We start from the raw sequence: 16,494 nt of genomic DNA on the forward strand, positions 1-16,494 counted from the left end.
CGTCCAATTTAGCGGACACCACATAACATAGAGCAAGTGGAGGACTCCCTTCTTTGAGAGGTTAGTGGAAAAATGTAGACAATCTATAGAGCAGACTGCTGGAAAATCACTCGTTAGGTTGTCGTACCAAATAGACTAACATAAGACATTGACCTTACACACAGAAGAGCAGCACAGGCATCTACATCTACATCCATACTCCGCAAGCCACCTGACGGTGTGTGGCGGAGGGTACTTTCAGTACCTCTATCGGTTCTCCCTTCTATTCCAGTCTCGTATTGTTCGTGGAAAAAAAGATTGTCGGTATGACTCTGTGTGGGCTCTAATCTCTCTGATTTTATACTAATGGTCTCTTCGCGAGATATATGTAGGAGGGAGCAATATACTGCTTGACTCCTCGGTGAAGGTATGTTCTCGAAACTTTAACAAAAGCCCGTTCCGAGCTACTGAGCGTCTCTTCTGCAGAGTCCTCCACTGGAGTTTATCTATCATCTCCGTAACGCTTTCGCGATTACTAAATGATCATGTAACGAAGCGCGCTGCTCTCCGTTGGATCTTCTGTATCTCTTCTATCAACCCTATCTGGTCTGGATTCCACACTGCTGAGCAGTATTCAAACAGTGGGCGAACAAGCGTACTGTAACCTACTTCCTTTGTTTTCGGATTGCATTTCCTTAGGATTCTTCCAATGAATCCCAGTCTGACATCTGCTTTACCGACGATCAACTTTATATGATCATTCCATTTTATATCACTCCTAATGCGTACTCCCAGATAATTTATGGAAATAACTGCTTCCAGTTGCTGACCTGCTATATTGTAGCTAAATGATAAAGGATCTTTCTCTGTATTCGCAGCACATTACACTTGTCTACATTGAAATTCAATTGCCATTCCCTGCACCGTGCATCAATTCGTTGCAGATCCTCCCACATTTCAGTACAATTTTCCATTGTTACAACCTCTCGATATCTACAGCATCATCCACAAAAAGCCTCAGTGAACTTCCGATGTTATCCACAAGGTTATTTACATATATATTGTGAATAGCAACGGTCCTACGACACTCCCCTGCGGCACACGTGAAATCACTCTTACTTCGGAAGACTTCTCTCCATTGAGAATGACATGCTGCGTTCTGTTATCCAGGAACTCTTAAACCCAATCACACAATTGGTCTGATAGTCCATATGCTCTTACTTTGATCATTAAACGACTGTGGGGAACTCTATCGAACGCCTTGCGGAAGTCAAGAAACACGTGATCTACCTGGGAACCCGTGTCTATGGCTCTCTGAGTCTCGTGGACGAATAGCGCGAGCTGGGTTTCACACGATCGTCTTTTCCGAAACCCATGCTGATTCTTACAGAGTAGATTTCTAGTCTCCAGAAAAGTCATTATACTAGAACATAATACGTGTTCCACAATTCTACAACTGATCGACGTTAGAGATATAGGTCTATACTTCTGCACATCTGATCGACGTCCCTTCTTGAAAAAGGGGATGACCTGTACCCTTTTCCAATCCTTTGGAACGCTACGCTCTTCTAGAGTATGGATGTAGATGTTGATGTCTGTGCTGCTCTTTTGTGTGTAATGTCAATGTCTTCTTTAAATCACGGAAGGTCATCGTGGATATGTTGAAGAACCTGAATCGGCTGACTCATGAAGATCAAATTATTCCTCGATAGCCTACTTAAGAAGTTTCAAAGACCAGAATACCCTTCGTCCCCCTACGAGTCTCTCCCCTAGGGATCGTGAAGACAAGGTCAGCCTCATTATTATACCCTCAGACACATTTAAAAAGTCATTCTTATTGTCCTCTACTCGTAATTTGAACGGGAACAATCCCTAACACGTGACAGCATGCTAAGTATCCACTGCCATACGCTTCACAGTAGTTTGCAGGGTATTTTTGAAGATGTAGATGTAGATCAGCAAACAACACTCAGAGCCGTATCATGATGTAAGGGGCACAAACTTGGCAAAGGTGGGAGGTTCGAAGTCGAAAGATGTAAACGGCGAAGCTCTGTGCAAGACGCCGAGAATGTTGTGAAACACTGACAGAGGTGAACACGTGGTTTCCGCGCAATAAATGTGCAAAAACACCACTCAGCCTAAAGGACGGATCTTCGAAGTTGGGTAAAGGTGGGAGAGAAGTAATGCGGTGTAGACAAATAATTTTGTCAGAGAAATAAAATGAGAACGAGTTTCAAGGTAATGTGGTGTTGAAGCTAAACGTGTATCACACTTATCAGTAACGGCTAAACTTGAGTCAATCACAATAAGTGTAACGACGGAATACGTCACAGATAGCGATCCGCGGTAACTAATAGGGATGGCAGTCGCTTCTGTGTGGGGGCTCGCATCTACCTTGTGGACTGCGGACAGACAGAAAGCACGCAGTGCCTTCAGCAAGCGCGCCCTTGAGTAGCGGTTGATCCCAAGTATGAGCAGATTGTCACGTTTTAGACAGCTTTTACAGGTTTGTATCGATGTGAATTTTAATTATTTAACAACCGAGAAATTCGTTCGTAGAAAGCTTTGCTTCTCTCCAAACCAAGAACGCACACCCACCTCATGCTCTTTGCTTGCGTCGCTTCCGTCTGACAATGTCAGTGTCTTATCCCTGATGACGACATGGTTTCGAAACAGTGCGATTTGCGTATGCGTTTTGTTATAGTTTTGTGAAGCGAATTTTCACATGGTAGGTGCAGTATGGTGAATCAAGTTCGGCTTCGTTTAAAGAGACACATTGCAGAATAGGACTGCACAGCGATGTATTTTCCAGAGCGAGCTTTAAATCTGCTTACATTCATTGGCTGTACAACGTCGGCTAGACCTAATAGGGAAGGCATCTTCTGAATTTATGATTCTCCATGCCGCTCTTTGTGGTATCGTGCCAAGCACAATCTGGTTGAAACTGTTTCTAAATCGAGCAAGGTAATTAAAAGCCACAGCGCGACAACAGCAAATGGTCTGTAAACCATATTGCGTACTGCAGTTCGTTGTCGGCTGAGAAAACTCCTTTGAATAGTTATTTTTCTCAAGGTTTATTGACGTAGTAGAACTGTCTCAAGCAGAGAGCGCACTAATGGTAGTTTAGCTGTACAAAAATTAGAAGGCAGGTTTTCAGCACGGTGGGCTACAGATGACAAAAGAACTAAAAGACGAAAGAAACTTCGCACGACGTATCACTGCCAAGAAACATAGCTCGATCAAATTTCGATGCTACATGGAAAGAACATATTGGCACTAAAGCCACCGCGATTTGTGGTAGTCCCCTGGACATTACAAAAGCTGAAACGTGAAACTTAATATGATGTGTGATGACCATGTACAGCGTACATGCTCTGCAACTTGCTGCCATGACGACCACAAAGTTGGTAAGAGTTCTTGCGGTACGGTGTTTCATTTCTCCATCGGCGTGGTTGAAAACCGCTGGACGGTGGTCACAGCATGTGGGTATGCTGCAATTGATCTCCCCAACGAATCTCACAGAGCAGTCCATTCACCGCGTATCCTCTCGTTCCCACAGCTGCTTGATGTTGTGTCGCCTTGTCATTCTTCAAAATCAAGTCAATATGGAATGCACACCTAAAGAGACGTACTTGGGAAATGAACACAGCACCACAACAGCGTTGGCCGGTGAGTGTACTATGCCGGCCGCAGTGGCCGAGCGGGTCTAGGTGCTTCAGTCTGGAACCGTGCGAGCCTACGGTCGCAGGTTCGAATCCTACCTCGGACACGGATGTGTGTGATGTCCTTAGTTCTAGGGGACTGATGACAGATTTTAAGTCCCATAGTGCTCAGAGCCATTTCAACCATTTTTTGAGTGTACCATGTTCAAAGATTTGGAGGTTACAATGCAGCATTATGCCTTCCCACACCAGTACTCCCGAGTCACCAAAACGATCATTTTGGACAATTTTGAGACTGAAAACATGGTACAAGTGGGCTGTATTATTTTTCTTATCTCTGCGATCGGCTAATCACAAGACAGGTGACAAGAAGGAACAGCCTACCTGGACCATGTTTTCACTCTCAAAATAACCTAAGACTGTTGACCCCTTCAAGAATAAAATTTTAAAACGTTCGATAATGTTGCAAATTGCCTCATATGGTGAGATGGTGCGAAAATTGTCCAATAAGCTAGTTTTGGTTGTCGAGGTGTTGTCCTCTGGGGAGTAATAATGTTGCATGGACGTACTGAACTTCAAATCTTTGAGCAAGATACACTCACAGATCCACATTGCTGTGACACTTCACTCCATTCCCATGTATGTCTTTTCAGGGATGCGTTTGACCCTGACTTCATTTTTGCGGATGACATTTCGTAACGACGTCGACCGGCGCAGGTGGAGGAGCTGTTGCAACGACAGTATTTTGGGGGAATGGACTGGCCTGCCCATTCCCAGACTTAAAATGCATCTAGAACGTGTGAAAAGCGTTGGGGAGAACTTCTGCAGCACGTCCGCCTGCACCAGCGGCTATCCAGCAGCTGTTCAAATGGTTCAAATGGCTCTGAGCACTATGGGACTTAACATCTGTGGTCATCAGTCCCCTAGAACTTAGAACTACTTAAACCTAACTAGCCTAAGGACATCACACACATCCATGCCCGAGGCAGGATTCGAACCTGCGACCGTAGCAGTCGCGCGGTTCCGGACTGCGCGCCTAGAACCGCTCGGCCACCGCGGCCGGCCCAGCAGCTGTTAATCGCGTTGCTGCAATAATGGAAGGCTCTACCACAGGATGTCTTTACCAAACCTGCGGCCAGCATGGGAGCACGTTGCAGACCGTGCAGGCCGTCTGTGGTGACCACACACCCGATATGAACCAAGTCCCGCCGTTTGTAACACCCAGAGAACCATCACAAATCTCGGTTACTCCAAGTGTAATTTAGTCTTTCAATGGAAGTGTAACGACAGTTCGTCTAATACCGTATTTCTGTCAGTTACCTTCGGTACTATATTGTAGCAGTTCTTTCTATGTACAGTCAAAGTATCGTGGAGCTACACTGATAAGCCAAAATATTACGACCACCACTTAAAAGCGTACTGCTCCATCTCTGGATCGCAATTCAACATTGTATTTGTGTGCCTTGGATTCGACATGTACTTCGTATGTTTCCAGAGGTTCGTGGCCCCAGACGCCGACGCACAGGTTATACACATCCAGTAACTTGCGGGCGGTTGGTTCGTGGGCACAGAGCTGGAGTCCAACAGCGTCCCAATTGGGTTTCATCGGATTAAGCCAGATTTGACGGCCAAGACATCAACCTGAGTTCACTATCATGCTCCTCAAAACATGACAGCACGATACTGGCCTTGTGGCGCGCAGCGCACCGTTATCCTTTTGGAAGATGCCATCGCTGTTAAGAAATATATCAAGCGTAAGGGGTTACAGGTGGTCGCTAATAATGTTCACGCAGGCCACAGCTGTCATAGTGCCTTCCATTACTACCGCAGGTACCCGTGGAAACCCAGATGAATGTGCACCAGAACATAATTTAGCTCCGACCAGCCTGCGTACAAAGAGTGCTCTATGTTTCGAGAAACGTTTCGCCCGGACGGCAGAGTATCTGGACACGACCATCGACCTGATATAACAATAAACAGGATTCATTCGACCAGGCGACAGGATTCCACTGATCACTGGTCCAGTCTCGATGACCCCGTGCCGACTGTAATCATTACTAACGATGATATTGGGTGAAGACGGGAAAGCGTAGATGCCCTCTGCTGCGGAACACCACGTTCAACACCGTTCTCTGAACAGTGTGCACCAAAACACTTGTGCCTGCGCGAGCACTGTACTCTGTCGCCAGATCTGCCACATATCGCTTCTTTAGAGTGTGGGCAAGCGTCTCATCCATTTGTTCCGCCGACCGCTGGTGGCCGAGCGGTTCTGGTGCTACAGTCTGGAACCGCGCGACCGCTACGGTCGCAGGTTCGAATCCTGCCTCGGGCATGGATGTGTCTGATATCCTTAGGTTAGTTAGGTTTAAGTAGTTCTAAGTTCTAGGGGACTTATGACCTCAGCAGTTGAGTCCCATAGTGCTCAGAGCCATTTTCCATTTGTTCCGTGGTAAGATATAGTCGTCCAAGTTCTTGTCCCCTGCTTGTGGTTACAGCATTCTTCAATAACTTTCCTCTGAGACTAACGATAGTAAAACTAGCTTCGCAGTTTCCGAGGTGTTCGCTCTCAGACGCTGGACCACAACAACTTCGCTAATACCAATGTCGCTTAAGCCGGCGGATTTCCGTATTTTCGCCTGCTATCATCGCTAAAATGATTTCCCACTCGCCTCTGCTCCACTCATACACTGCAGACCATTACAATTGCTACACCACGAAGATGGCGCGAAATTTAACCGACAGGAAGAAGATGCTGTGATATGCAAATGATTAGCGTTTCAGAGCATTAACACAAGGTTGGCGCCGGTGGCGACACCTACAACGTGCTGACATGAGGAAAGTTTCCAACCGATTTCTCATACACCAACTGCAGTTGACCGGCGCTGCGTGGTGAAAAGTTGTTGTGATGCCTCGTGTAAGGAGGAGAAATGCGTACCACCACGTCTCCGACTTTGACAAAGGTCGGATTGTAGCCTATCGCGATTGCGGTTTATCGTATTGCGACATTGCTGCTCACGTTGGTCGAGATCCAATGCCTTTATTGGTGGGTTCAGCAGAATAATACAGAACGCCGTGCTGGATTCCAACGGCCTCGTATCACTAGCAGTCGAGATGACAGGCATCTTATCTGCATGGCTGTAACGGATCGTGCAGCCACGTCTCGATCCATGAGTCAACTGATGGGGACGTTTGCAAGACAACAACGAACAGTTCGACGACGTTTGCAGAAGCATGGACTACCAGCTCGGAGACCATGGCTGCGATTACCCTTGACGCTGCATCACAGACAGGAGCGCCTGCGATGGTGTACTCAACGACGAACCTGGGTGCACGAATGGCAAAACGTAATTTTTTCGGATGAATCCAGGTTCTGTTTACGGCATCATGATGGTCGCAGTGTATTCGTCATCGCCATACTGGCGTACCATCCGGCGTGATGGTACGGGGTGCCATTGGTTACAAGTCTCGGTCACCTCTTATTCGCATTGACGGCACTCTGAACAGTGGACGTTACATTTCAGATGTGTTACGACCTGTGGCTCTACCCTTCATTCGATCCCTGCGAAACCGTACATTTCAGCAGTATAATGCACGACCACATGTTGCAGGTCCTGTGTGGGCCTTTCTGGATACAGAAATATTGGAGTGCTGCCCTGGTCAGCACATTCTCCAGATCTTTCAGCAATTGAAGACGTCTGGTCAATGGTTGCCGACCAACTTTCTCGTCACAATACGCCAGTCATTACTCTTGATGAACTATGGTATCGTGTTGAAGCTGCATGGGCAGCTGTAACTGTACACGCCATCCAAATTCTCTTTGACTCAATGGCCAGGCGTATCAACGCCGTTATTACGGCCAGAGGTGGTTGTTCCGGGTACTGGATCTATGCACCCAAATTGCGTGAAAATATAGTCACATGTCAGTTCTAGTTTAATATATTTGTCTCATGAATACCTGTATATCATCTGCATTTTTTCTTGTTGCAGCAATTTTAATGGTCAGTAGTGTGTATCTGTCTTACCGCATCACGTTCGCTCAACGTCATCAGGCAGAGTACATCCACGCGAAAGGCAGTGCTCATAATGTTTTCGCTTGAATGAACATCCACCTGGCTGTTGCTAAGCCAAGTCTCCGCAATATCCTTTCTTCCAAGAGTGCTAGTTCTGCAAAGTCTGCCAGAGAGTTTCTGTGAAGTTTGCACGGTAGGAGACGAGGTATTGACGGAATTGCAGCTGTGAGGACAGGTCATGAGTCCTGCTTGGGTATCTCAGATGGTAGAGCACTTGTCCCCAAAAGGCAAAGGTCCCGAGTTTGTCCGGAACACAGTTTTAATCCACCAGGAAGTTTCATGTTTTGGCTCGTCAGTGTGTGTTACTTGGCAGTGGCGGGTAATGCGAAAGTTAGCTTGGTCTTTAAGCTTTGCAGGCAGCGTAGTTAACTGTAGTCTGCACCACCACTTGACCGTACAGTTGCGATGAGGTCGTCTGTGAGTTGTCGAGTGCGCGCGACTTACCGAGGCACGAGCGCTGCCCCGCGCCGAACGGCAGGTAGGAGAAGGGCGTCTGGCGCGCCAGCTGGTCCGGCCCGAAGCGCTCGGGGTCGAAGCGCTCGGGCTGCGGGAAGTAGCCGGGGTCGCGGTGGAGGGCGCAGATGGGGATGTGCAGCGGCGCCTCGCCCGGCCGCAGGTGCAGCGCGCCGTCCCCCAGCCGCGTCGTGCCGGGGAAGGTGTAGGGCGCCGTGCAGCTGCGCGACAGGTTGGACATGGGCGGGTGCAGCCGCAGCGTCTCTGCAACCACACACACACACACACACACACCGCCGTACCTCACCGTGTGACGTCATCCAAGAGACTCCCTACAACTACTAATAGCGTAAGTGTCTGAGCCGTCTCTAGGCGTCGTTCTCACGTCAGCCTGTTTCTTGCAGTATAAAACATTCTCCAACTGAAATTTTCACTCTGCAGCGGAGTCTGCGATGATACGAAACTTCCTGGCACATTAAAACTGTGTGCCGCACCGAGACTCGAACTCGGGACCTTTGCCTTTAGCGGGCAAGTGCTCTACCGACTGAGCTACCCAAGCACGACTCACGCCCCGTCCTCACACCCTTACTTCTGCCAGTATCTCGTCTCCTACTTTCCAAACTTTTCAGAAGCTCTCCTTGCCACCACAGCAGTAGTTTTGAGTCTGTTGTTCGTGTCGTACGCACGAGGAGGAGAGCTTCTGTAAAGTTTGGAAGGTAGGAGACGAGGTACTGGCAGAAATAAAGCTGTGAGGACGGGGCGTGAGTCGTGCTTCGGTAGCGCAGTTGGTAGAGCACTTGCCCGCGAAAGGCAAAGGTCCCGAGTTCGAGTCTCGGTCCGGAACACAATTTTAATCTGCCAGGAAGTTTCATTCTCCGACGTCTTGCCATGTCAGTTCATTGTAAAACCTCGCGCTCTCGTCTATGACCTCCAATGTGTACGACACGAACAGCAGACCCAAAACTACTGCTGTGGTGGCCATATATAGTGAAGAAACTGGTATAGGCACGCGTATTCAGATGCAGAGATATGTAAACAGGCAGAATACGACGCTGCTGTCGGCAACACATATATGAGATAATAAGCGTCTGGTGCTGCTGTTAGACTGTTGTTAGATCAGTTACAGCTGGCCCCACGGCAGGTCATCAAGATTTAAGTGAATTTGAACGTGGCGTTATAATCGACGAACTAGCGATGGGACACAGAATCTCAGAGGTAGCGATGAAGAGGGAATGCTCCCGTTCGACCATTTCACGGGTGTACCGTAAATATCAGGAATCCGGCGAAACATCAAATCTCCGACGTTGCTGCGGCTCGAAAAAGATCCAGCAACATCGGGACCAACGACGACTGAATAGAATCGTTTAGCGTGACAAAAGTTCAGCCTTCCGCAAATTGCCTCAGATTTCAATGCTGGGCCATCAACAAGTGTCAGCGTGCGAACCATTCAACGAAACATCATCGATATGGGCTTTCGGGGCCGAAGGTCCACTCGTGGTGTACCCTTGTTGACTGCACGACGGAACGTTTTGCGCTTACCTGGGCCTGTCAAAACCGACCTTGGACTTTTCATGACTGGAAACATGTTGCCTGTTCGGATGATTATCATTTCAGAATGTTCAAAAATGTTCAAATGTGTGTGAAATCTTATGGGACTTAACTGCTAAGGTCATCAGGCCCTACGGACAAACACACACACCCTTGCCCGAGGGAGGACTCGAACCTCCAACGGGACCAGCCGCACAGTCCATGACTGCAGAGCCCTAGACCGCTCTGCTAATCCCGCGCGGAGTTTCAAATTGTATCGAGCGCTTGGACGTGTACGGGTATGAAGTCAGCCTCATGAATGCATGGGCCCTGCATGTCAGGAGAGGACTTTTCAAGCTGGTGGAAGCTCTATAATGGTGTGGGACGTGTGCAGTTGGAGTGATATGGTACCCCTGATACATCTAGATACGACTCTGACAGGTGACATGTACGTGAGCATCCTCTATGTTCACCTGGACCCGTTCATGTCCACTGCGCATTCCGAAGGACTTGCGCAATTCCAGCAGGACACTGCGCCACGCCACACGTCCAGAATTGCTACAGAGTGGCTCCAGAAACACTCTTCTATGTTTAAACACTTCCGCTAGCCACCGAACTCCCCAGAGATGGAACTTTATTGAGCACATCTGGGATGCTTTGCAAAGTGCTCTTCGGATGAGATCTCTACCCCTTCGTACTCTTACGGATTTTTGGAGAGCCCTGCAGGATTATTGGCGTCAATTCCCTTGAACACTACTTCAGTCATTACTCGAGTCCATGCCACGTCGTGCTGCGCGGGGACCCTACACGGTATTAGGCAGGTGGACCAATCTCTTTCACTCTTCAGTGTATAGCCCATAGACGGCTGGTGATTGTCTGACAATCACGTAGTGCCGTCGCGGATGGCATGAACACCAGCGCTGGTGGCACAGCCACTCCCATAATAACGTAAACATTGCAACGAATATCCCTGCCTCTTCTCCGCATCGAGAGTTCGCTGTGTGCACCGCTCAGATTATATCCACTGTCGCGGTTGACGTTCTTCTCACACGTTTTTATTTCTGCAGCATCTTCAATTACAGAATTCCAGTATGTAGGAGCCTGGGACAAAATTTTTGTTTCGACAAACAAAATTTTGTATCTGTTTTCATGACTGTATTCAGAAACCATTGTCATTGATGTTGTGTACAGCGGTTGGAAACGGTAAAGACGGACTGACCCATGTAATTGCTTCCGCACTGTCAAAAAATGTCAGAAATCCAAAGGATCCTGAGGCCGAGACGGGCATAGCATCTCGTTCATTTTCTTAGGAGGTCGGAAAATAGGTCGTACACCTCGTCTTCCGAGAGGGGGAGGACCGAGCGAGGTGGCGCAGTGGTTAGCACAGAGGACTCGCATTCGGGAGGACGTCGGTTCAAACCCGCGTCCGACCATCCTCATTTAGGTTTTCTGTGATTTCTCTGAATCGCTTCACGCAAATGCCGGGATGGTTTCTGTGAAAGGGCACGGCCCACGTCCTTCCCCATCCTTCCGCCGGCCGGTGTGGCCGAGCGGTTCTAGGCGCTTCAGTTTGGAACCGGGCGACCGCTACGGTCGCAGGTTCGAATCCTGCCTCGGGCGTGGATATGTGTGATGTCCTTAGGTTAGTTAGGTTTAAGTAGTTCTAAGTTCTAGGGGACTGATGACCTCAGATGTTAAGTCCCATAGTGCTCAGAGCCATTTGAACCATTTGAACCCCATCCTTCCCCAATACGATAGGACCGATGACCTCGCAGTTTAGTCCCCTACCCCGAATCAACAAACCAACCCACCAGAAGGGAAGAAACGCCCTTCATGTGAATTTTCAACATTTTCACGTTCCCTGTTCTTGGAGAACGCTGATTACATATCACATGACCCATAGCCACTCTTTGGCCACACGTACTTCAGATGATTAATTTCGAAATCCAAGTGCTCTTCATCAGAAACAGTTTTTACTCTATGTACTTAAAATTGCTCTCTCTTGTACTGGATGGTGAAACATCTGGGAGCGCAGATATAAATCACTGTGCGTCAGGTTCCAGTACACTGAGTGGCCGAGGCGTCCACCCGACTTGTACCAAAACAGCTGAAAATGGCAGCCCTCCTTCTCTGTCCGTCTCTGTTTGAAGGAAATTACAGCAAACGGACCGATTCGTGCAGCAACGCGTTGCCCGCTAAGTCGACCATACAGACTTCCCTTAACCATTTGATTCATATTCACAGGGTGTGTAGTGTTCGTCTAATACTCCAACAAATATAAAAACAAATATATTATTCCCCACCGTTTTCGACGAAATTTGGTTCGAAAAGTTTGTGAGTCTTTATGTACAATATGTCCCCTGCTCGTGGTCTCGCGGTAGCGTTGTCGTTTCCCGAGCACGGAGTCCCGGGTTAAATTCCCGGCGGGGTCAGGGATTTTCACTTGCCCCGGGATGAATGGGTGTTTTTGTGTCGTTTCCATCATCATCATTCATCCTCACTGCGGTTGGAGGAAGGCGGTCAGGGCCTCCCGCATCGTTCCCGTACGCTCTGCCAAAAAGCATGGGACTTCATTTCCATGTACAGTATGGTCGATAGTATGCGAGTAAGTAGCCGCTTATTTTCATAAGCGCGTGGTCTTAGGATCGAATCTCACTCCTGGGCTTATTTTTCCTCCGTTACCATATAATTATAACCATAGATTTACTACGACTGTGCTAGATTTCAATATCTAAGCAATCATTTACACTGACAGAAAAATGTCGCATCATCAAATAATAATTAACGGATAATAATAACGGATGAAATGGATCGCAAGAGGATTCTCATAACCGGACTTCAAGAAATGAAAAATACTGATCAGGAGCCGATAGAATCACAAGGATATAGGATTTATAAGGGAATACCAGGGAACAGGGTCATGAAACAGTGTCCACAATTTGGAACAGGATTCGTGGTGAGTCTGAAAATAATAGAGTCCATAATAGAATTTAAAGCACAATCTCCCAGGCTCTCAACATTAACTCTAAAAGCTGCAAATAAAATGTACACAATAATAAATGCCCATGCCCCGACAAATGATAAAAATAATAAAAAAGAACACAGAGAAGAGGTAGAAAAATTTTGGGAGCTCTTAGATCAAACGACGAATAACATTAATAAAAATCACATCAAAATTTTAATTGGAGATTTCAATGCCCAGTTAGGAAGGGAGAAGAGGTATAGAGACATAATAGGGAAATGGACAGCACAAAGAAGAACAAACAAAAATGGCATAAGACTAGTGGAATTTTGCAGAAACCATGACATGATCTCAAAGTCGACGTATTTTAAGAGAAGACCAAGTAAACTAAAAACTTGGAAACATCCAGACTGGAAAAAAGGAGAATGGCAACTGGACCATGTCTGCATGGATAAGAATTACCACAAGGAAATTTACAATGTGAAAGTACTGAGAGGGACAGATACCGGATCAGATCATTACATGATAAAAATTGAAATTAAATTAACCCCATTAGCAAAGAAAAAATCCCACCAGAAGAAGAAGAGAACCTATGACCCTCATAAACTGATACAAAATGAGGATTATGAAGCACAAACCAGGGATATAAAAATAATAGATGATCTGGAAGAAATAATTCCCAAATTGAAACAAATAGCTGAACAAGTTGCCCCTATAAATCCAAGGAAAAAACACCAGTGGTGGAACGATGAATGTGATGAAGCAGTGTTGGATCGACACCAAGCCTGGTTAAGGCATCAAAATGAAAAAACAGAAAAATCATATTGGGAACTCACATAACAAAGGAAGACAACACAAAAAATAATAAGGAGAGTTAAACGTCAGTACCAAAAAGATATACTTCTAATGATAGAAACAAATAGTGAAAAAACAAAATCAAGAGACTATTACAAAATATTTGGCAGACAATTACAAAGATATGATCCTCCAACATTAATGTTAAAAGATAAAGATAATAACCTAGCCCATAGCAATAGTAAAAATACAGAAATTCTAGCAGAAACATTTAACAAGTTACTAAATTGTGAAGATCCCCCAGAACTTCTTCAGATAAACACAGAAACCCCAATTAAAACACCAGCAGAAAATATAAATCCACCTACAATTAATGAGGTCTACAGAGCTTTGAAAGAACTCAAAAACTACAAAGCAAGTGGAGAAGATCAAACGTTTGCTGAACTTTGGAAATATGCAGCAGAACCAGTAAAGATAGCATTACACCAATGCATAGTAAAAATCTGGAATGAAGATAAATTACCAGAAAATTGGACTACTGCTATAATACATCCATTACATAAGAATGGAGAAAAATCAAATCGAGACAACTATAGAGGAATTTCCCTTTTGGACTGCACGTATAAGATCATGTCAAGAATACTATACAACCGCTGTAAAGATCAACTAGAACTGGAACTGGGAGAATATCAAGGAGGATTTAGATCCTGGAGAAGCTGCCCAGAACAGATAATCACCTTGAAGTTAGTTATGGATGTCTACAAAAGAAGGCAAAAACAACTAGTCATAACCTTTGTAGATTTCAAAAAGGCGTATGATTGCATCCATAGATCTTCAATGATGAAAATAGTAAGGAATTTTGGACTTCATCCTAAATTAATAAAAATGATACAGTTAACCTTAACAAACACCAAATCCAAAGTAAAATTTAGAGGAGAAATATCTGAACCATTTACGATTAAAACAGGGTTGACACAGAGAGATTGTTTATCACCATTGCTATTCAATTGTGCTCTTGAATATGTAATGAGAGAATGGTACAAGGAAAATCCTATGAATATTAAAATTGGAACTAAGAAAGATAAAATAAACCTAAATTGCTTGGAATTTGCTGATGACCTAGCATTACTAGCTAATAATATTCAGGAAGCCACGAAACAAATAACAAGCTTACAAAATATAGCACAAAAATTAGGACTCCAGATATCATTTGAAAAGACTGAAATAATGGTAACGGATCCACTTGTAATAGATCACATCACAGTGAACAATAGGGAAATTAAAATAGTGAAACAATTTAAATACCTGGGTGAAATTATAACACATAAATTGGACGAGAAACCTGCATGGCGAGCAAGAACTAATAAAATGATAAAAGCTCAAAAACTAACATGGCCTACGTACAATAAAAAATGTCTATCAATTAAAACAAAATTAAAACATTACAAGACGGTGGTTCAACCAGAGGTTACATACGGAAGTGAAACTCTTTTTAAAGTCACCCAGAAAAACAGAACTGACAAAATTTTAAAAGTAGAGAGAAGAATTGCTAGAACATGCATAAATAAGAAATATCAAAAAGCTGGGCAATGGTGGATAGTTCCAAATGAAGTGGTATACAGAGAACTGGAGCCCATCACTGATACTATACGAAAGAAAAGGATCTCTTTTTGTGGTCACATTCTGAGGACACCAGAAACCAGATTATCAAGGAAAATTATTGAGATACTCTGGAATTTGAAACAACAAGGAGGATGGCTTAAGGAAATAAGAGAGGATATGGAAGAACTGGAAATAACTCTGGATGATTTGCAGAACAAAACGCCAAATTTAAAGAAGTTGAGGGACACAGAAATAAGATTTAAACCAAAAATTGACAAACGACATACAATGAAAAGGGTATTTACAGATAAGGAACGACGAAAAGCATCGGAACGAATGAAGAGATACTGGGCCACTCGGAAGGGGAAAATACCAAAGAAGAGGACGAGAAATGATTGACTGAAGTGGTCCAATGAGGCCGTAAAAGCAGAAGAAGAAGAAGAAGAAGAAATGAAATTTCGGGAACGCATTTGTCTAGATAACAGAGGCGTGGTAAAAATTTACTGTTTTAAAGAGCGCGCCGCAGCGTGTAGTGTGAAGCAGTCACCCTCCGTGGCGCCACTGTGGCAATCGCAGCTTTGGTGTATCCCTCTGGTGGGAAAGGGGAAAGGTTGCCTGTTCACGTGGATTTAACGGGTGCTGTGAGCTCGCCAGTGCGTCAGTCTGGGTGAGTCTGGAGTCGGTCTGGGTCAGTCTCTCGTCCCCAGCTTGCTAGTCTGTCTCTCATCCGGATTTGTGGGGCAGTTAGTGTCTGTCTGTCGTCCGGAGTGCTAGTATGTCTTTCGTTCGGATCAATCTTTAAAGCCGGATTTATGAGAGTCTTTCCACTCGCCAGCAAGAGAACTTAGTGAGTGGTCGCCCGGTCGGGGCTTAATTCCTGCATCTGAGTCTGCGCTTTAGGCCGCCAGTCCGCTCGACTTGCTCAGGCAATGGTCATTGGCGGTTGGATCGATCGGTTGGTCGGTTGCGCACTGAGACACAAGATGACTTGTCCGCCTTGAGCGTCGGCACATGTGAGGTCGCCACGTGAGTCCAGTGGGCCGCGCCGTATAGCGAGGGGTAGTGACTTCGCGGCCGACACGAGAGCAACAGGAGTCAACCCACGACATCGGGCTGGCCGGTGCGAGCTACGACGCCATGACACGTGAGATCTGCGCACCTTCCTGCGTCCGTTGAAGCGGCTGGCAGCGGACAGTTCGGGAGAGCGATTTGGGGGTGCTGCGCCAGGTCTTCTCCAGAAATCGCAGTTTATTAGAAGTTAAGTGATTGTTGATATGTTGTTTCATTTACTTGTTAAATTCTACTTGTTTTCTTGGTGAGGTCACCATCCGTTTTGTTTTGTGGCCGTCCCACCATTCTCTGCTGTTTGCTCACCCGCGGAAAGGTGGTTATTTATGAATTGGGTGGTCCGTTTTTCCTTTGTGGAGTAGGGGCGGGTTAGAGC

The 16,494-nt window shown here is 45.9% G+C and overlaps 1 protein-coding gene across 1 annotated transcript in view; it reads right to left on the bottom strand.

Annotated features, from left to right (window-relative positions):
• The window catches only part of LOC124709093, a 213,592-nt gene that overhangs the window by 115,765 nt on the left and 81,333 nt on the right, over positions 1-16,494 (bottom strand). The window contains exon 5 of the mRNA XM_047240741.1: positions 8,156-8,428. Within this exon, the coding sequence (XP_047096697.1) occupies positions 8,156-8,428 (273 nt within the window). The remainder of the gene's footprint in view (positions 1-8,155; positions 8,429-16,494) is intronic.

The sequence above is a fragment of the Schistocerca piceifrons genome, chromosome 7 (genome assembly GCF_021461385.2).
Source record: "Schistocerca piceifrons isolate TAMUIC-IGC-003096 chromosome 7, iqSchPice1.1, whole genome shotgun sequence".
Lineage (NCBI taxonomy): Eukaryota > Metazoa > Arthropoda > Insecta > Orthoptera > Acrididae > Schistocerca > Schistocerca piceifrons.